This window comes from Cryptomeria japonica, chromosome 3 (genome assembly GCF_030272615.1).
Source record: "Cryptomeria japonica chromosome 3, Sugi_1.0, whole genome shotgun sequence".
NCBI classification, from domain to species: Eukaryota; Viridiplantae; Streptophyta; class Pinopsida; order Cupressales; family Cupressaceae; genus Cryptomeria; species Cryptomeria japonica.
In genome coordinates, this window is record NC_081407.1 from 164,436,825 (window position 1) to 164,459,836 (window position 23,012).

General features: G+C 38.7%; 1 protein-coding gene across 1 annotated transcript; it reads left to right on the forward strand.

Moving 5' to 3' along the window:
• The first annotated feature begins 269 nt into the window (after positions 1 to 269).
• LOC131043380 (peroxygenase) lies at positions 270 to 4,278 on the forward strand. Its single transcript, XM_057976570.2, has 6 exons — positions 270 to 593; positions 735 to 884; positions 2,724 to 2,809; positions 2,914 to 3,008; positions 3,092 to 3,217; positions 3,952 to 4,278. Exons 1-6 carry the CDS (start codon positions 494 to 496, stop codon positions 4,097 to 4,099), a joined length of 705 nt encoding a protein of 234 aa, XP_057832553.1. The 5' UTR covers positions 270 to 493; the 3' UTR covers positions 4,100 to 4,278.
• Positions 4,279 to 23,012: the final 18,734 nt, after the last annotated feature.

The following is a 23,012-nucleotide window of genomic DNA, read 5'->3' on the forward strand; positions in this document are numbered from 1 at the left end:
CTATTAATTAAATAACCAAACATTTAATAACACCTGTAAATACTTTTACGAATAATAAATTCTTCCAAAATTAATACAAAACTGAAAAGAAATAAAAGAAGGATATGCTAATTTCATCATCACATTTGGAACCAGGATATTTTAACCGACATCATCACACTTGGAACCAGGATATTTTAACCGACAAATGTCGGTTAAAACTTTATTCGTGTGAAAGTCCTCAGCGATCTTTTCTGTTAAATTTCACATTTTCAGGGTGAAACTTATTGCCGAAGCAATATGATGTTTATCACAAAGAGAGTCGTGTAGTGTGAGGCGCCCTTCTCCTTTTGTCCCCTTCAATTTTTTCCTCCACCTGTACTCATGATGATGCCCACCTGGCACAATCTCCATTCAGTTCATCTACCCTTTCGATGCAAAATGCATTTGATATACTAGGTAAACCTTCATCATTTTCTCTGCACTCTGTGAGAAAGAGCATTTCATATTGATAATGGCTTCACCTGAATCTTTAAAGACAACTGCTCGCAAAGCACCAGTTACAGTGGAGCACAAAGTCAGGCCTAATTTAGATGACAACCTTCCAAAGCCATGTAATCAGCCATTTTTTCCTTATATATATTAGATCTCTGTTTTACATGATTATATTACAGATGAATGTTCTAAATCGTTAGATATATGTTTTCATGATTTACAGAGTTTTTAATGTTTATGTATATTTTGTGTTGTTATAGTTCTTCCAAGGGCACTCGTAGCTGTGGATTCAGAAAATATAAGTGGAACTCCCGGACATGAGCACAACAATATGAGCGTTCTTCAGCAGCATGTTGCATTTTTTGACCGTAACAATGATGGAATTGTCTATCCTTGGGAGACTTACTTAGGTTCAATCACACAACTCACTGTTAGATTTAAATTTTCTAGTAGTTATCAATCAAGATATTGGTAGTTTGAAGTGCATGTTAATTTACTGGTATGAGAAAGCTTCACTTCACAAAATTTGTATATATTGAACTATATTTGTATATATTGAACTATAAAGAAACGAGGCTGGATCATATCCCTTAAATCTTAAACCTGGTAATTTGCATCTGCACTAAACCAAAGTAGAGGTTATATAAGCCCCAATATCATAAAATATTAGGGTGGATCGTCCCCTTGTACTGCTCCTCCCACTTGCTGGGTGCTCCACTAAATTACTAGTCCTGGCCTTCTCGGTGATTGTCCATCTTCGGTTCAAACATCTCACTTAGAACACTCCAGATCCATCTTCTATTCGAACACCCCACTTCAATCACAACCCACAATACCCAACTTGACCTCACTCCTCCCCAATTTTTTCTAACTTCCCACTTGAGTCACAACACTCCCACCTTATTAGTTCAACATCCCATTTGAATCACACCCCACCTCTCCCCGATTTTTTCTAACTTCCCACTTGGTCACAACACCCCCACCTTACTAGTTCATCATCCCATTTGAATCACACCCCCCCTCTCCACTTCAGCCAAAACATCCCACCTTATTACTCGTTCAACACCGCATTTGAATCACACTCCATCCTAACCCACTTGAGCCACAACACCCCATCCAACTGGTTCAACACTCCATTTGAATCCCATCCCACTCGAGTCACAAACACCCCATCCAAACACCCCATCCAACTTGTTCAACACCCCCATTTGAATCACAACCCACCCTTCCCTAGTCATAACAACTCACTTGAGCCACCCTGGTTCAACACTCCATTTGAATACTACCCCTTTGAATACCACCCCACTCAGACAAACACCCCATCCAACTTGTTCAACACCCCATTTGAATCACACCCCACCCTTCCCTAGTCATAACAACCCACCTCACCTTAACCCACCTCACCTTACTTTATTGGTTCAACACCCCATTTGAACCAAAGCCCACCCTACTTAGTCACAAAACCTCACCCCATTTGAATCACACCCCACCCTTCCCTAGTCATAACAACCCACCTCACCTTACTTTATTGGTTCAACACCCCATTCGAACCAAAGCCCACCCTACTTAGTCACAAAACCTTACCCAACTTGTTCAACAACACTCCATTTGAATCACATCCCACCCTACTTAGTCACAACACCTTACCCAACTTGTTCAACGCTCCATTTGAATCACATCCCACCCTACTTAGTCACAACACCTTACCCAACTTGTTCAACACTCCATTTGAATCACACCCCACCCTACTTTAGTCACAACTCCTTACCCCACTTCAACACCCAACTTGTTGAACATACCATTTCAATCATACCACACTCCACTTGAGTCACAACATCTTACCCCACTTGTTCAACATCCCACCCCACCCCACTTGAGTCATGACACCTTACCCAACTTGTTGAACATCCCATTTCAATCATACCCCACCCCACTTTAGTCACAACATCTTACCCCCACCCCACCCCACCCCACCCCACCCCACCCCACCCCACTTAAGCAATTAAGCATTTAGAGTGTGCTTAGGATTCCAATACCCCACTTTAGTCACAACTTCCCATCCACCTCATTTGAGCCACACCCCATTCTAACTTGAACTAGCTCTGCTGACCTGGATTTTAAGAAAGATTAGGCCTTTTTATTTTGATTTTCTTGTCTATTATCTGTATTTTCTCTTTTCGGGGCTCATTTGTCCTACACCCTGTGTTGGAGTAGATTGTAAACTGACCAGTTCCCGTGCCAATTTACAGGACTTCGTGCTGTGGGGTTTAACTTCATAATTTCCTTGTTGGGATGTATTTTTATCAATGTGGGCTTGAGCTATTCCACCCTCCATGTAAGTACAAATATATTGCTATGTTAAAGTTTTGTAATTCCTATGAATTAGTGATTATATATTTTATAACCTTTGCTACCCTGTCTGTATATATACAAATATAGGGATGGATTCCTTCACCCTTCCTTCCAATATACATAGACAGGATTCATCGGTCAAAGCATGGAAGCGATTCAGATGTTTATGACACTGAAGGAAGGTGAAAATCTTATATGGATTTTTAAGATCACCAATGGTTTTGTGCTGGGTGATTCTCTAATTTGCTATGGAATAAGTGTGCAGGTTTGTTCCATCAAAATTTGAAGAAATCTTTAGCAAATATGCTCGTACTAGTCCAGATACACTCAACTACTCTGAGTTATGGGCAATGACAGAGGGAAATAGAAATGCCAATGACCCTTTTGGATGGTATGAAATTTTTCTATACTTTCTTACAAATTCCTCAAAGCTGAGTGTTATAAAGACTTCTTGTCTAGTGGAATGGACTATTTATCATGATGTATTTAATTATAGCTGTTTCTGAACAGTGGGTGTGTTGAGATCAATGGACCCACAAACAATTGTCAACAATGCACTTCTCTCTAAATTCTAGAGCTTATTTGCCCCTTATTTGTTGTCAAATCAATTTGGAACAATGTATTGTATGTCTTTAATTATAGTTGTCTTCAAATCAGCTGGTGCATTGGGATCAATGGTTCCACATAAACAGTCTGCACAAACATTTTAGATCATCAAGATATATCATTTTCTTTTTGTTTTGTTTTGGGCTTCTGTCATCAAGATGTATCATTTTCATTTTGTTTTCTTTTGGGCTTCTGTATTCAACTGTGAGAGATTAATTTAGTATCAACGTTTTGGATGACACTCCTGACACTCCTGATCCATCATCATCCGGATATGTCATTTTGTTTTGGGTATTTGTTTAGCATAGATGTTGTGATCCATCATCATCAGGATATATCATTTTGTTTTGGCTATTTGTTTAGCATCGATGTTTCGGATCATACTTCCTATCCATCATCATCAGGATATGTCATTTTGTTTTGGCTATTTGTTTAGCATCAATGTTTCGGATGTTTCGGATCATACTCTGTGATCCATCACATTTAATGATCATGTCATTTTGTTTTGGGTATGTGCAGGATTGCAGCCAAGGTAGAGTGGACACTGCTTTATATTCTCGCAAAGGATGAGAGAGGCTGTCTGTCCAAGGAAGCGGTGAGAGGTGTTTATGATGGGAGCTTGTTTGAATTCTGCGAAAAGCAACGCCTGTCAAGCAAATATCACTGAGAAATCTTGTTAACTTCATTTTCAAGCTATATTTTGAGGTGTTGCTTACTATATATATATATATATAACACTTGGAGAAACTGTGCAATAAAAATCAATCGTCTGGATTGATTTTTGCATTCAAATTGTGTTACACATAATAGGTTTATAAATATAATAAAAAGACAATATCTTAACAATGGCATATTTAACATAATTAAGCCCTTTGACCTGTATATGTCACAGAGGAAGCCTGCTGTAATGTAAAAGTTGAGTATGACATTAAGTTGTGTATTACTCTATCGTTCATTAAATCGAGGATAAGTCAGGTTAGATTAAAAAACGGCACTTGGTTTAACAGCAATGTGCATTGATATGATGTTGAGTTCAAAACTCAATTAAAACAAATGAGAATGAGGAGAAAGAGAGCTTGTTTTGTTTGAATTTATATGATGTCTAAGAGTTCAAATTTCAATCAAAACAAATGAGAATTAGGAAAAAGAGAGCTTGTTTTGTTTAGAACTATGTAACCTAATAACAAAGGTGGAAATGCATATGTCACCTTGGATCATTTAATAGGAGTTTTTAAATTTTTTTTTTAATAGTATGGTAGAGAGCTACTTTAGCTAGATTGCCAAATTAAAGCAAACGAGAGAAAATAAGAAGGATAAGAAAAATAGGGGAAAGAGGAACAAGTAAAATATGGAAGGAAATGGTTGTCTTGTGCACCCATCCCATTTTTCTTGGATTAAACTATGGATCCCTTATTCGCTTTTTTCATTTTATGTTTTTTTTTTTAATAGTATTTTAAGTTTCTAAAAATAACTTAAATACCTTTTTTAATCATGATGATATTATTAAAACCATTTGAGTTGACTTCCATATAGAAGGTAAAAGAGTAGTTTATTAATAGTGATTTAGAAAAAGTATAGGGTTTCAAGCTTTCACGAAGTCTGGATTTTTTTGTAGTTGTAAATTGTGTAGGGGAAGAGCACCAATAACTGTCATAGCTAACTTCGCGCATCCACAGATCCTAAACGGTACACCGGATTTTGATTTTTTTTTTAGTTGTCTTCGTATGTGACTTGCATATAGCTATTGATCTAGCTTCTGGGTAGTAATGATGCACGTTGTGGAATCAGTTATGCACACAAAGGTCAAAAAGTACACATTTTAGAGTGTCGCTTGATAACTAACTAAAGATGTTTCAGTAACCGTCAACTCAAAATCACTAGTACTTGTTGACAAATGTCCCAATAGTGGTGCACAAATGTTCCAATAGTGGTACACAAATGGGACAAATGTTCCAATAGTTGTGCACAAATGGGCCAATTAATTACAAAAAATGATCAGCTATTGGTACAAAGCAAATTTATTAATAGTGTTTTCACTATGACATCTATTGGGGGGTCAACATGACAATAAGGTGACGGTTATTGGAACTATGTTATCTATTGGTGCTCTTCCCCTACTTGAGTGTTAGGTTTTTTTTTTGTGGGGGGGGGAATATTTATTTTTCTTTTTAGTCTTATGTTTTTTTAAACTTATATTAAGTTTTCTTTTCTTAGGTTCATAAAGTGAGCTTAGCTAGGATAAAGTGAACTTTAATTAGGATATGACATTGAGATGTCTCTTTCATTAAATGGTGGTGGTCCCATCTTTAAAGGGTGAATTAGACTTTTTTGGTGATCACATTCTATTGGTTCCATCATATCTTTAGTTTTTAAATTAGTACTTTGTATTTGACATTATTTTGCATACATTTTAATACACACGCATAGGTTGGTAATTTGAGCTCTAAATGCAATCTTGTCATCTTGATATTTACACATCTTTTGGAATCACAGGTCTGGCATTCTTTTGTTCACTTACAATTTTAGAGTTTATGTCCAAAGATCTTAGTTATGTATTTGTTTCAAATTTCTATTTATAACATAACTTATTAGAGTTTTGGTTTTGAGAGTTTTGAGCACTTGAATTCTTAATAAAGAGATTTGAGTGTTTTGTATAATCTTTTGAATTCATGTAGGCTCTTCTCTTCCATTTTTTTAATGTGATATTGAGAATTGGAAATGGTTTGCAAAGAACTTTTAATCCTATATTTGCATGTGTTTTTGGTGAGATCTAGTATTTTAGCTATTTTGGCTATAGTGGCAGCATTTTTAATTGTCTCATTACACTCAAAGGGCTTGAGAAAGGGCTCAAGAATGTTGGATCTAAATTTTCTTTGAACACTCAATTTGACCATCGTATGACATAATATAAAACAAGGGTTTGAAGTTTAAATCTCATGAAAATATATCTTTTTTGGGGTGGATTTATGATAAGAAAAGGACCTTTCCATTGCATTCAAGTGGCGAAAGAGAAGAATTTTAACTAGAATTTTTTAATATTTAAAAAAAATTTGTTGGCAAAATAAATTTGGCGAGAGGGGCCTGCCCCCCTCAAATGTGCAAATATTGCTCTTTCATCCTCCTTGTGTGGGTGGCAAGTGTCTAACCTCTCCTTGGGCTTTTTTTTCTAATTATTTTTCAAATTACTACAACTTTTTTTTTATAGTTGTTTTCTTTTTGTAAATTAGATATCATCGAAAAGATGGTTCAACAAACTTTGATGTGGTGTAGGTGGATTTTATAGATGTTGCCTTTTTTTGTTATATATTGTAGGTTAAAGTTGGTGTTGAACACACCACATGACTGAAAGTGGGCGAGAGGGGGTTGAAGTGAATTAGTCTAAACCTTCTAACTACTTATAATTTTTTAAATTTCAAATCATAATTAACTTATCTTTGCAATTATTGTTGAACCCAATGCAAGATTGAGAGGGAGGGGGCTGGGAGGTGAATCGGTCCAAAACGAAATTAATACAACACAAACAATTTAACATCACCACACATCTAACACATGAACACCATGATTTTCTACGTGGAAAATCCAAACAAGAAAAAACCACGGTGAGTATCTGCCCACAAGAGTATATCCACTATGTATATTAGATTACAAAGAAAAGAGTTCACTACTCCAAACTTGCAAACCGAGGACAACTGCTCATGGGGCAAGATACAAAAAATGACTTGCAAAACTTGAAGCTAACTGCAACAAGGAAAGATACAAAAATGTTATTGAAAGAAGGATCTCTTGATCATGAAGTTGTCCTTGAACTCTGCATCAAGCGATCAATATTAGAATGCACACAACCCAGACCTCAAATGCCAACACTTTGTCTCGTATCTTTGTCACAATCTCAACACAACTTGCATATTATTCAAACACAACTCTTCTTCTCTGTACTTCACCAAACCTCATTGATGATCTTCACATCTACACACTTCTCTCTTGCTCTTTTGCACTCACAAAACAATCATACACATTCCTTATATACAAGTGTGTAGGAGAAAAAGTGACACTAAGCAAACATGCCCTAATCTCATTTTCAACCACACACTTGTGGAATACGAAAGAGCCTAGAGGTATCACACAATTGGCTACTTCTTCTTGTGGAAGAGAGAGCCACGGGCTACCTATTAGGATTTCTATTCCTTTGTTGCAATTGAAAGATGAAATGATGCAAGTTCAATCCCTAACCCCAAAGTGCAAGTATGAACTAATAACAAGATTGTAAAATTGAACTTAAACAATGGAAAGCTGTAAACACAAGGACAAGACAAGAATGTAAATGCGTACCCGGTGTTAAAATCTGAGTGAAAATGTTCGGGACGGGGGCACGGGCGCCACTGTCTTGATTCTGCCTTTGAAACTGCTCCGAAAACTAATGTTTTTGCAGTCTGGAAAAGCTGTCAAAAATGCTGAAAATGCTGTCTGTCAGGAGGACCAGGGCGCCTAGCGCCCCTGTCCCAGGGACCAGGGCGCCCAGTGCCCCTGTCCTGGTAGGACCAGGGCGCCCCACGCCCCTGTCTTGGTCTTTTGCTCTGCAATTTGGTGTGGAGTGCTATCTTGACCTGCTTTTCCCGGATCTGTCACCTGCGGCGTCGTCCGAGTCCCGAAACCTGCACTTATATCTGAAAAGGGTATGGGCGGCTATATAGGGTTTTGCCTTAGTCAAACCCCCGCTTCGGTGATTTCCACCTCCACCAATAGCCAAGTTGTATTGTAAAATGTATTGTGTGTGCAGACCTAGTGTGTGTGCAAGGTCCTTAAATGCAAGAAAGCAAACTAGAGCAACCTAGAAAGTAAACCCTAATTGCTTGTAAATGATAATGTAAATGCTCTAAATCAAGATGCAAAGTGATCTAAAGCATGAATAAAGGATATATTGAAGCTTATGCAAAGACATGAAAACAACATGAAATCATACCCAACCCTTAAGGGAGGAGTACAAGCCAATCTTCAGTCGGTAATCTCCTATTGTTCTTCAATGTCTCCCAAGCCCTAAATGAATGAAATTGATGAATGCTTGATGGATGGATGTTGAATGTTATTGAATTCTTCAAAGATCTGCTCTTTCGCTGCATAGAAGGTCCTCCAAAGCCAAAATTCGGATCCTTTCAAATGAAGAAAGAGAGCTCTTATATATGAAACCCTAGGTCTTAATTTCAACTTTTGGCCGACCTAGAGATTGAATCTCCCGCCAATTTCTTGGGGTTAAGCTTTATTTTATGATTGGATCGCGCTCCTAAAATTTCGGGAAAAATGTCCGGGACCATGTGCACGTCGGGCGCCATGGTCCTCTCCGGGCGCCATGGTCCCGACAACTTTTCACCAAATTTTCAGGGCCGTCGGATATGATGATTTTAGAGAGAATCCCGAAGTTACAGTTGATTTCAAGATGTTTTGACCCCCGAAATCAAGCCCCCGAGTTCAAAATAGGACCTAATTAGGGTTTTTGATTAAATGATGTATAGGAGGAATAAAATGAAAAGGGCACACTTTAATGAAAGGGCCCAACTTTATGATGTGGGAGATGATAAAATAGGACCTTAGACCTAATTAATTTAATTAATTAAGCGCTAAGGGGAAATGCAATGCAAAATGCAAAATGCGCCAAGGCGGGTGCTAAACTAGGTGTGAAATTGTACAACCCTAGCAAGTGCGTACAATTTACGACGCTACATTTAGCCCCCACTTTAGCGGTCATATGAACACTACGTGCATATGCAAGCTAAAGTACATAAAAGTAAACATTATTTGAAAAAGGATATATCCATAAGTCTGTCGAACGAAGCCCCCAGCGGTATCTGCAGTACACAGTTAGGAACCACAACCTACAAAACCACATGTTAGATCAAAAAATCACCTAATGCTTACTAAGGAAGGTGATGAAAATTCGAGGGTAGCTATATGCCCCCCCCTGTTTCGGCTTGCTAATTTTAGTGAGTTGAAACAGGGTATCATGTTTACCACTTCGAATTGTTAAAGAATATTGATGACAAATGCTCACAAGAAGACTTGATATGAGATCAAAAACTAATGGAGAATCATTTGGTAAGAAAGAGGACTAAATCTCAATTCCAACACAACAAAGAGTGTGAGGATTTGAGAGTTCTCTAACACAAGATGAAGGATGTAAATGGAAACAGAATGCAAAGAGAAGAAAAGAAAGGAAAAAAGCATGAATACACACATTGGTGATCCATGAGAAGAATAGTGAGAGAGAAAAACATGGACTTCTCGCCCCTAGATCTTGTCTAGGTGATCCATGTGAAAAAGGACATGGAAAACTAGCCCCTAGAGTCTGTCTAGGTGATCCATGTAAGGGAGGAGAGTGAGAAAGTCTAGCCTTATGCCGCTAGTTCCACTCAACCTCGTGCATGTGTGTGTAAGGGAGGTTAGAAGCACCTCATAGGAGTCTATGCCCGAGTATGCTACAACCTGTATATGTATAGTACAAAAGCGTGACATCTCGCTCTAAGAGTCTGTGCTCTAGTTCTGAGAATGACCCATTGCTCAAAAAGTGTAAGTTTTATGTCATAAGAAAAGTAGAACAAGGATACCTACCTTCATCACACAAGAAGATACCCCAAAAATGCAACAATGTCATAGATCCAAGCAAGAGAGTTTTGCACTCTTTAAGAAAGGATAAGATAGTTGAAAAGGGATATCTTGTAGTATGTGTAAAGGAGATCCTTAGAGGAGAAGAGATCTTTGTACAAAAGACACCTATCCCCGAGAGGAATTGTCTTAGACAAATATAACATCTTCTAGAATAAGACAAAGAAGAGAATAAGAATGCAATACTTCCTTCTTTTGCGAGGTGAAAGTGATTCTTAATGAAGGATGACGCTTTTTTTAGCCCAATTGGGAGAGTGAATTCATTATAGATGTATTTTACCAAGTGCAAAAGAGGTTTTAGTCAAGGACTTACACCTCTTGTAAGAGAGAATCCTTGAACAAACAACAACAAATGCATACAAGGAATAACATCAAGTAATAAAGTTCACACCATCCACGAAATAGGAAAAAGTGGATCCTTAGAAAAAAAAAAAGGAAAGATCATTGCCTCCCAAGGATAAGGATAATGAGAAGGACTTACACAATCTTCTAGGGAGAGATTTAGACATGAACAAAATGTACTACATACTCACATGAGTTCATGCAAGCAAGACATTAGTGTATGTAAAATGCTCCTCACAAGAAGTGGGTAAGGTAAGAAAGAGAATACACATCTTCTCCCATATCTAGGAAAAGAGGATTCTAAAGAAAAGATGATCAATATTTCCACGTTATTACCCCATAGGAACAAGAGATAACATAGAAAAATTAGGCTATTATGTTGCTTCAAAAATATGATTGCACTTGAAATTGTACCATCATGAATGACAATGAGCCCCCAGTAAATGAGCTACCAATGTCACATAATGATGAGCAACATAATAGCCATTAATGTTATTTAAAGACATGATAGATTGAATGAGGTATTTGAATATAACATGCTAAATGCTCAACTATAAGTGAGATCAAAAACATGTATAAAATGATAAAAATTGAAGAAGAAAAGTCACAAGACATCTTAGAAGAGGGATGAATGTATTTTGTTAGAGCCTTATCCCTGGAGGAAAGGACTTTATGATGAATAGGAGATAAAGATTCATAAGTGGATTTAGAAATTTGAGGGGATTCATAAAGAGATTTGTTCATTGCCAAGATTTCCTTATGAGGGGAATGAGAGTTGATAGAAGTAGAAGATGATTTAGTTGAAGTGAGATCATCATCACTACTAAATATAGCATTCACATTGAGAGATGGTCTTTTAGATGCTTTGGTGGGCTTAGAAAGATTATATCCAAGTCCAAATGAATATTCATGCATGTTATGTTCTAAAGGAACTCTAATTCCTTGTTCATTTGCACCACAACCATTTCCACTATAGCCACTCTTAGCCAAAATGTGAAAACCACGACCATAACGATTAGCCATTTCAGAAAGAAAAGATGGTTTCTCATAAGACAAAGAATCAAATTCTTCAGAATTAGAGGTGTGAGGAGAAGAAGTTTGAGAAGCGGCCACAAAATTATTGCTCATAGGTTCAGGTAAGACTGATTGATCCCTAATTTCTTCCTTCTTTTTAACTTTAAGCTCTCTAGGAGGAACCCTATACTCACCTACAAAGGTGGGATTGAAATCAAGAGATCCCCAATCGTCTTCTGTGAGAACCTTCTCAGGATCAAAAGCCTTTTCATGTGTAGATTCAAGTTGAGAAGAATCTTCATCCAAAGAATTTTGATTATCAGAGGACGATGATTCATCCATAGGTATCTTGTTTAAAGAGTCGTCATTAGAAGAGGAAGGCTTAGAAGAACTCCCTTTGGAAGTAGATGTTTGCAAACAAGCCTGAAGATTAGTATCACCTATCAAGGTATATGTCTTATTGTTATACATAAATTTAACTTGTCTATGCAATGTAGAGGGGACAGCTTGCATATTGTGAATCCAAGGTCTCCCTAATAACAAGTTGTATGTTAGATTTCCCGACATAACATGGATAGGAGTAGGCAAAGTAACAGGTCCCACTGTGATGGGTAAGGTGATAATACCTAATGAAGACTTAGCCACATTATCAAAGCCTCGAATGGGATGAGAGTCAGGCTCAATAAGGGATGTATCCACATTCATCTTATGCAATAGATTAATGCTACACACATTAAGGCCAGAACCATTATCTACCAGTGTTCATCTTATAGCAGTGTCATTTATGATAACCACAATCATCAAGGGATCATATTGATGTTGAATTTCACTAGTAGGCAACTCATCTTGAGTAAACACAATTTGAGTTTTAGGATTCATCACAGAGTTCACCAAAGACACTATATTACTAGATGTATTAGGTGGAGGAACATTCAAATCTTTCAAGGCATCTTGTAACATTCCATGATGAGCGGAAGAAGTTTGGATCAAATCCCAAAGGGATATCTTAGCAGGGGTAGCTTTAAGTTGTTCTATGAGATCATATTCCTTACCAAGAACTTGTGAAATACGTGGAGCTTGGGGAAGAATAGGTTGGGAAGGAGGAAGTGAAGTTGGGATAACTGGAGGAGGATTAGGTTGCCTATTGTTTCTAGTATTATAAGTATGGGCAACCGCATGATAACTCTCTCTAGTCAATTGCTTAGCATACTCATAAGGGCTCTTATAGGAATAACCTCCTTGCACAGTAATAACCGATTTCTTAGGAGTGCAAAAAGAATCATTAGCACAACCACCTTGAACCACTAAGATAGGCTTATTTAAAGGTTGAGAATTTTGAGAAGGACAAGCACCTTGGACAGTGAAGAGAGGTTTGTTAGGTGTTTCATTCACATGTATCAAATTGATTGAGGATGGTTTAGAGGAATGAACAAAAGTGTTGGAAGAATTATTGATAGTCTTCTCTTGCACTAAAATCTTATCACGGATCAAATCAATTTTAGGAGAGAGACAAGGGATAGGCATTGATGTTCTAGTAGGAAGAGTAATACTAGGAAAGGTCATACCATCCTTTATCATCACAGGATCTACATGGGGAATAAACTCTCTAGGAGAAGGATCAACACTACTCTCTAAAGTCTCACTTTTGAGAGGGAGATCTTTGAAAGAAATGTTAACCATCTTGCTTTGAACTAGGGTTTCCTTATGAGTAGAACCAAGTTGAGGAGAGGGAGATGCCTTATTTTTAGAGGGAGAATAATTGAGATTCAAGGAAGGTGAGAAACTATCAAGGGAGTTTCCAATCTTGATTTCATCCCCTTTGGCTAGGGGTAGAGAATAATCTATACCTTCTTCTAATGGTTCATCCCAAATAGTGAGGTTGTTGAAAGGAATGTTTGAAGTATTGTCAATTTCGGGAGAGGAGATAACATTGTTTATTAATTCCTCATCCTTAGGAGGGAGAGCATCAATAGATGTGTTAAACTCATCCTCTTTCCTCAAAATATGTTCAATAGGGGAGAGAGAATTAAGGAAATTGCTTATTATTTCGTCTTCTTTCTCTAAGGGATGCTTATGGGTAAGACCAACTTTAGGAAAAGGGTAAGCATTTACCATTAATTCATCATCTCTAGTGGGAGTTTTGTTGGAAAAGGAAAGGCCATCACTAGGAAATGTAGGGATAATGTCATCTTCTTGCACAAAAGGATCCTCATGAAGGGAGTGTTTTTTAGGAGCCACAAAGTCATCAAGGGCATCATCCAACAAAGCATGATCATAAAAAGGTTTATCTTTTGATTCAAAAGGAGATATCTCTTCATAGAGGGGATCATTGAAAACAACCATGTTACTAGATTTAGTGGAAGAGCTGATAGGAATGTACCCTTGAGAGGAATCATTTGACTTATCTTTCTCATCACAACGAAATGGCATAGTAACAATGTTTATGAGTTTTTGGTAAAATGAAGGTTTGGTATATTTAGGTTTCAAAAATTCATCTAAAGCTTCATCTAACTCATAATCATCACAAATATGGACATCTTGCAAATAAAAATCTGACATTTTGAAATTGCATAAAATTTTAAACACACAATGCAAAGAAACACACTTTTTTTTTTTTTAATGAAAATGAAATGAAAACACACTAAATCTAGATCTAGATCTAACAAATGCAATGCAAGAGGAAGCAATGATAGATTCACGTCGGGTTCACCAAAATGTGTAGGAGAAAAAGTGACACTAAGCAAACATGCCCTAATCTCACTTTCAACCACACACTTGTGGAATACGAAAGAGCCTAGAGGTATCACACAATTGGCTACTTCTTCTTGTGGAAGAGAGAGCCACGGGCTACCTATTAGGATTTCTATTCCTTTGTTGCAATTGAAAGGTGAAATGATGCAAGTTCAATCCCTAACCCCAAAGTGCAAGTATGAACTAATAACAAGATTGTAAAATTGAACTTAAACAATGGAAAGCTGTAAACACAAGGACAAGACAAGAATGTAAATGCGTACCCGGTGTTAAAATCTGAGTGAAAATGTTCGGGACGGGGGCGCGGGCGCCACTGTCCTGATTCTGCCCTTGAAACTGCTCCGAAAACTGCTGTTTTTGCACTCTGGAAAAGCTGTCAAAAATGCTGAAAATGCTGTCTGTCAGGAGGACCAGGGCACCCAGCGCCCCTGTCCTGGTAGGACCAGGGCGCCCCACACCCCTGTCCTGGTCTTTTTCTCTGCAATTTGGTGTGGAGTGCTATCTTGACTTGCTTTTCCCGGATCTGTCACCTGCGACGTCATCCGAGTCCCGAAACCTGCACTTATATCTAAAAAGGGTATGGGTGGCTATATAGGGTTTTGCCTTAGTCAAACCCTCGCTTCGGTGATTTCCACCTCCACCAATAGCCAAGTTGTATTGTAAAATGTATTATGTGTGCAGACCTAGTGTGTGTGCAAGGTCCTTAAATGCAAGAAAGCAAACTAGAGCAACCTAGAAAGTAAACCCTAATTGCTTGTAAATGATAATGTAAATGCTCTAAATCAAGATGCAAAGTGATCTAAAGCATGAATAAAGGATATATTGAAGCTTATGCAAAGACATGAAAACAACATGAAATCATACCCAACCCTTAAGGGAGGAGTACAAGCCAATCTTCAGTCGGTAATCTCCTATTGTTCTTCAATGTCTCCCAAGCCCTAAATGAATGAAATTGATGAATGCTTGATGGATGGATGTTGAATGTTATTGAAGTCTTCAAAGATCTTCTCTTTCGCTGCATAGAAGGTCCTCCAAAGCCAAAATTCGGATCCTTTCAAATGAAGAAAGAGAGCTCTTATATATGAAACCCTAGGTCTTAATTTCAACTTTTGGCCGACCTAGAGATTGAATCTCCCGCCAATTTCTTGGGGTTAAGCTTTATTTTATGATTGGATCGCGCTCCTAAAATTTCAGGAAAAATGTCCGGGACCATGTGCACGCCGGGCGCCATGGTCCTCTCCGGGCGCCATGGTCCCGACAACTTTTCACCAAATTTTCAGGGCCGTCGGATATGATGATTTTAGAGAGAATCCCGAAGTTACAGTTGATTTCGAGATGTTTTGACCCCCGAAATCAAGCCCCCGAGTTCAAAATAGGACCTAATTAGGGTTTTTGATTAAATGATGTATAGGAGGAATAAAATGAAAAGGGCACACTTTAATGAAAGGGCCCAACTTTATGATGTGGGAGATGATAAAATAGGACCTTAGACCTAATTAATTTAATTAATTAAGCACTAAGGGGAAATGCAATGCAAAATGCAAAATGCGCCAAGGCGGGTGCTAAACTAGGTGTGAAATTGTACAACCCTAGCAAGTGCGTACAATTTACGACGCTACAACAAGATAGATAATCAACACTTAAAACAAGTCATCCAAAACCAAAATATACCTTCCGAACCAAAAATGCACACACTGGTCCACTCCAAGAGAAAGAGAGGACCAAAACACATCTTTCATAGATCAATTCACTGATCCGCATTTACCAAAAATAACTAATAGCATATCCACATGCTACAGTCAAAACATACTCTCCAATGCAAGCAACTCAAGTCTGGATCACCGCACACTACGGTGAGACCCATAACACATCAAACAATCTCCCACAACTAATAGGGTAAGTGCAAGAAGTTGTGTCCACTTAGTGTGGAAGTTTTACACTTGGAAAAAAATGGCAAATCGCTCAGAGCACATGAGAAACAAAACGGGATCCCGTTATAGTTCGGGGTCTCGAGTCAAAATTTGAAATGAGATCCTGTTTCGCATCGAGATCCCGAGCCTAAATCTATATTTCCCTTTGTCATTTTCCTTTCTTATACTTTAAGTTATATTTCATGTATATATTGGCAGGATGTTTGAGAGTGGTTTCAGATCTCTAGGAGTTATAATGCAAATTCCAGATTTTAGAAGATCTTATAAATTTTTCACACTTAGTCAAATCTCAGTAATCAACGGACTCCTATCAACATTTTCTTGCTCTCTTTATCTCCCTTGAGCTCTAGACTCATCTCTCTCCATAGAACTCTTCCTCTATCCACTCTCTACCTCTATATCTCTTTTCTCTCTCTATCCCAAAATCTAGACCTATTTCTCTATCTCTCTCTCACATCCCTAACTCTCTACTTTGTCTCCTCTCTCTAGATACACACCTCCCCTCAATCCCTACCTACCTCTATTTCTATACATATAATTCTCTCCCTCTCTCTAGGTATCTTTCTCACCCTCCCTACCAACTTATCTTTCTCTATATACATCTCTGTCCCACTCGAGATCTCTCTCTCCATCTCTACCTCTCCACCCCTCCCTCCTTCCCTCTCTCCTTTCATCTCCCCTCTATCTCCTCTCTACCTCTCTATCTCACTCTCTCCTTCCTCTCCCAAAATATAGACCTATATCTACCTCTCTTTCACATCCTTAACTCTTTACTCTCTATCTCATCTATCTCTACACATCCCGTCACTCCCTACCTACCTCTATATCTATACATATACCTATCTATCTATCTCTACATACCTTTCTCTCCCCCCTAACAACATCTCTCTCTCTCTCCACCCCTCCCTCATTCCCTCTCTACTTTTATCTCCCTTCTATCCCCTCTCTACCTCACTCTAGAGAGAGGTAAAGATATAGGTGGGGAGGGAGAGAGATGTAGGTTGAGCAAAAGGTAATAGAGAAAGAGTGGCGAGAGTATGAGATTGATAGAAGTGATAAGGGAAGGTTTGGGAGATAGAAGAAAATATAGAAATAGAGGTCTTGTAGGGAGGGAGATATATAGAGAGAAAGAGAGAGATGAAGAGGGGAGATAGTGATAAGTTGAGAGGGGTAAAATAGATAGAGAGAGGTGGAGATGGAAGGAGAGAGATAGAAATAGGTGATATATGCAAAAGTGGAGGGGAGACTTGGAGTGAGGGAGAGAAGGAGAGGTATTTAAAGAAAGTTCAAGTAGATAGAGATAAGTATCTAGAGAGATAGCATGGAGATGGAAGGAGGGAGGGAGAGAGATAAAGGGAGAGAGAGAGAGAGAGGTGAGATAAATAGTAGAATGGAGGGAAGGAGGTAGAAAATTAGGGGAGATAAAAGTAGATAGGGTTGGAAAGAGAGGTAGGTAGAGAGAGGGAGAGGGGAGATAAAAAGACCAAGAGGGAAGATAGATACCCATATCTAGAGAGAAGAGATAAATACATAAAGGGAGAGGGGAGATAGATAGTATAGATAGCTGGGTACTTGATAGAGAGGTGGAGTAAAGAATACTTCTCCTTCCTCCCCTCTCTTTGAATACCTCTCCTTCTCTCCCTTGCTCCAACTCTCCCCTCCACTTTTGTATATCTCACCTGTCTTTATCTCCTTCCCTCTCCACCTCTCTTTATCTATTTCCCCCCTCTAAACTTATCAATATCTCCCCTCTTCCTCTATCTCTATTCATACTTCCCACTCCTTCCCTCCACCTCTCTACTTACCCCTCAGGAGATCATATGACTCCTTTTAACATCTTAGTACATGACATGAACCCTTAGGACACCATATGACCCCTTAGGATAGTATGATCTCCTAAAGGGTCATATGGTGTCCTAAGGGGTCATATGGTGTTCTAACACATGTGTGGCCCCTTAGGACCTCATATGACCCCTCATGACACCATATGATGCTTTTTAACATCATGGTATGTATGACATGACCCCTTAGGACACCATATTACCGCTTAGGACAATATGATGTCCTAAGGGGTCATATGGTGTTCTAACACATGTGTGGCCCCTTAGGAGCTCATATGACCCCAAAACACCATATGACCCTTTTTAACATCCTGGTATGTACGACATGACCCCTTAGGACACCATATGAGCCCTAAGGACATCATATGGTCTAAGGGGTCATATGGTGTTCTAACACATGTGGCCCCTTAGGACCCTATATGACCCCTTAGTACACCATATGACCTCTGACGATATCATATGACCCCTCAGTACACCATATGACCCCTCAGTACACCATATGACACCTTAGGTAACTATATGACCTCTTAGGACACCATATAACCCATTTTAACATCCTAGTACATGACATGACCCCTTAAAATACCATATGAACCATTAGGACACCATATGACCCTTTAGGACAATATGATGTCCTAAGGGGTCATATGGTGTTCTAACACACGTGTGGCCCTTTAGGACCCTATATGACACCCAACAACACCATATGACCCCTTAGGACCTGATATGACCCCTAACGATATCATATGACCCCTTAGGACACTATATGACTCCTCAAGACACCATATGACCTCTTTTAACATCCTAGTACACGACATGACTCCTTAGGACACCATATGACCCCTTAAAACATCATATCAACCCTTAGGACAATGTGATGTCCTAAGGAGTCATATAGTGTTCTAACACATGTGTGGCCCCTTAAAACACCAAATGACACCTTAGGACACTATATGACTCGTCAGGACTTAATATGACCCTTTAGGACACTATATGACCCCCAAGGATACCATATGACCCCTTTTAACATTTGAGTACACGACATGACCCCTTACGACAATATGATGTCCTAAGGGGTCATATGGTTTTCTGACACGTGTGTGGACCCTTAAGACCCCATATGATCCCTAACGACACCATATGACCCCTTAAGACACCATATGACACCATATGACCCCTTAGAACACCATATGACACCTAACGACACCATATGACCCCTTTTAACATCCTAGTACATGACATGACCCCTTAGGACACCATATGAGCCCTAAGGAAACCATATGATGTCCTAAGGGGTCATATGGTGTCCTAAGGAGTATATGGTGTTATAACACATGTGTGGTCCCTTAGGTCCCCATATGACCCCTAACAATACCATATGACCTCGTAGGACACCATATGATGTCCTAATAGGTGATATGGTGTCTTAAGGGTCCATATAGTGTCTAAAAGGGTAATATGGTGTCGTTACGGGTCATATTGTGTCTTGAGGGGTCATATGGTGTCGTTAGGGGTCATATGTGATCCTAAGGGGTCACACATGTGTTAGAACACCATATGACCCCTTAGGACGTGATATTATCCTAAGATACATATGGTGTCCTAAAGGGTCATGTGGTATCCTAAGGGGTCATTGTTGGCATATGATGAACCGACATGTTGATATGATGATAAGGTATGTTGTCATTGATGTCAATAAGTGTAAGAAAACCGATATGTAGATTGAAAGAAGTTGGTGAACCGGTATGAAGAAATACAGTGAACCGGTGTCGGGGTTTCACTAAGTGTGACTACCGGTTGGTAGTCTCAGCTCTAGGGTTTCCGGTTTGGAAATCCATCTTGTGCGATGCAACCGATGACATTCTATGATTGAGTTAGCCAAGAGATGAGGATGAGATAGAGGTGCCACGTCAGCTTTGTGCACGTGAAAGATTTCCTTGAGGATCTTGCATGAGAAGATCGACTGCATTAAAAGTCTACCTCGGGAATGAACATTCTTCTTGGCAGTATGAGAAGAACACGTGATGAGTTACTGATTCCCATGTGCAGTGAAGAATGAACCATGCAGATTGTCTTGTGATCTGTTTGAGTTTGTATTGCTCTATGCAAAGTGTTTGGACGATCAGGATTGGACCACCTGTATTGTAAACCTAAGATGCTTAGGGTTTAGGGTTTATGCTACCCACCTAATTGTTTTCTATAAGGTCGATGATGTTTGTTATTGTAAGTTGTTGGCAAATGTTATGTGTGTATCCAAGTGATGAGATACTTGCCAGACCAGTAAGAGAAAACTGCAGAGTGTGATTGTAGAAGTAGAGGAACTGAAAAGGATCTACCTTGGCATGTAGTGTTGTTATTAGATCAGAGTTTTTACCTGTTGTCTTCTAACCATTTCAACAGTTAGAAAATCCCTTTACCGGGTAGCTTTAACAGGCTTACTGTAAATCCTCTAACCAGGTGACTCAAGTTTATTGAGTTCTTTAAATCCTCTAGCAAGGTAACCTTTAACAGGGCATATAGCCATCCCTTAATCGGGTGATCTTTAATAGGATCGGTTCCTAGCAAAACCTTATTGTAAAGTTTTTAACCGGACTAGGCTCCTAACAGAGCGAGTTTCAAAATAGTTCAAAAACAAGCTTGTGGGTATTCATCCCCACCGTGGTTTTTCCCATTTGGGTTTCCATGTGAAAAATTTGTGTGTCATGTGTTGTGCATGTTTCATGTGATGATTAAGGGTTCTTTGTTTGAGTGATTATGCATGCAAAGTTATTAAGTTATGGTATTGCTATTAAACCACATGCATATGTTTATTGGTGAAGTTGTTATCAAGTATTGAATGTATCTGAAGTCTTACTGTGTTTAACTAGTATTGCTATGGTTAAGTTCAGTAATGAAGACAATTGGTTGGTATTGCTTTAACTTGATAAGTTGTTGAGAAAGTTAATTGGTATCAGAGCAACTCCAGGTCCTTGGTGATATAAGATTAACCACTTGAGATAAAAGATCCCGCTTTAATGATGAAGAGGGAAGGTCCTAAGTTCAATAGAGATAACTTCAAAATATGGAAGGAAAAAATGAAGATCTATATCAAGAGTTTCGGTGCTCAACACTGGAGCTATGTTGAGAATGCCTATGTGATTCCCACTGGCACTTTGACCGATGATCAGAAGAGAGAGATTCAAGAAATGGGCAAGTCATGGAAGCTCTTATTAGTAGTTTGTCTGATATCGAGTTCATTGATGTACAAGATAAAGACACTCCTAAAGATGTATGGGACACATTGGAAACTATTTATGGTGGTGATGAACATGTAAAGAAAGCTAAGGAAGAGAGCCTTAGAGGAAAATTTGAAGACATGAGGATGGTTGAAGGTTAGACCATTCAACAATATGGCATAAGAATCAAGACTGTTGTTGGAGATATCAAGAGCATTGGTGGAACGATTGATGATGCCACCATTGTCAGTAAAGTCTTGAAATCATGCTGCTATCCAGGAACTAAGGTCTATTGACAAAACCAAGGTATCCTTAGACTCTATTATTGCGAAGTTAACTGCATATGAGTTGAATAGCTATTATGGAAGTGTTCAGAAGACTGAGTCAGCTTTTACAACATCTGCTGCACCAACCAGAAAAGGAAAAGAAGCAAGTACCAATTATGAATCCATGCAAAGCAGAGGTATGGATGATGAAGAAATTTTGATGGAGTTTGAAGCTCTTCTTGCCAAGAGACTTCCAAAAGGTACTAGAAAACACAGAGGTAATCTTCCTCTGAAATGTTTTTCCTGCAATAAGATAGGACATATAGCTATTAACTATCCTAACAATGACAATAAGGATAAACCGGAGAGGTTTAGAAAGTATAAAGGAGGAAATAGAAGAAATTGTCTTGTTGCAGTGGATGAAGGTGTTACTGATGAAGAATCTGAGGATAAAGAAAATGAAGACACAATATTTGTAGCTATGAAGGAAGAAGTGTCTGACAAGAAAGCGCTTGTCTCTCGCATTGACAACTCTAAAGAGTGGATAATTGATAGTGGTTGTTTTCACCACATGACTGGTGATAGGAGAAAGTTTATGTCTCTAGAAGAATATGATGGAGGTGTTGTTAGATTTGGCAACGATGCACCATGTTTGGTGAAAGGTAAAGGATCCATCTCACTGAATGGAAAGAGTAGTGCAGATGATGTCTATTGGGTAGAAGGTCTTAAGCATAAACCGTTGAGTGTTGCTCAGCTAAATGATAAAGGACTCATTCTGGAGTTCAAAGGTGGAGTTTGGAGTATAATTGGAAAGAGTGGTGAACTTATTGCCACCGGTAAGCAGACCAGAGGTAACTTATTTCAGTTGAATGCTAAGATAAGTCTGTGTCTAATGGATAAGTTTGATGATAGTTGGATATGGCATAGGAGACTTTGTCATATGAACTTTGATTATATTGTAAAGGCTAGTAAGATCAAGGCAGTAAGAGGATTGTCTTTGCTGAACAAACCAGAGAATTCCTTGTGCAGAGAATGTCAACTTGGGAAGATGTCTTCTTCAACTTTCAAAGGTAAGTCTTTCTTAGCAGAAAACTTACTTGACCTTGTGCATACTGGTTTGTGTGGTCCTATGAAAACTAGAAGTATTTAGGGAGATAGGTATTTTATGATTCTTATTGGTGACTACTCAAGAATGATGTGGGTCACATTCTTGAAAGACAAGTCTGAGGTGTTTGGAAAGTTCAAAGCCTTTAGAGCATTAGTAGATAAGGAAAGTGGTCAAAAGATAAAATGCCTAAGAACTGATCAAGGAGGTGAATTCACTTCTGATGAATTCAACAAGTATTGTGAATATAGCGGTATCAAGAGGCAGTTGTCTACCCCAAGGACACCACAATAGAATGTCATAGAAGAAAGGAATAACAGGACTGTAGTTGAAGCAGCTAGATCAATGCTGATCCAAGGAAAGGTTGCTCACACTTTTTGGAGAGAAGCGGTGAGCACTGCAGTATATACTACGAACCGGGTACTCATCAAGAAAGGTAGAGTTAAAACCCCTTATGAGTA

Coding starts and splice junctions, on each gene's coding strand:
- LOC131043380 (XM_057976570.2), top strand. CDS start 494: ATGGCTTCACCTGAATCTTTAAAGACAACTGCTCGCAAAGCACCAGTT. Junction 885..2,723: donor TCCTTGGGAGACTTACTTAG/GTTCAATCACAC, acceptor GCCAATTTACAG/GACTTCGTGCTGTGGGGTTT. Junction 3,218..3,951: donor GCCAATGACCCTTTTGGATG/GTATGAAATTTT, acceptor GGGTATGTGCAG/GATTGCAGCCAAGGTAGAGT.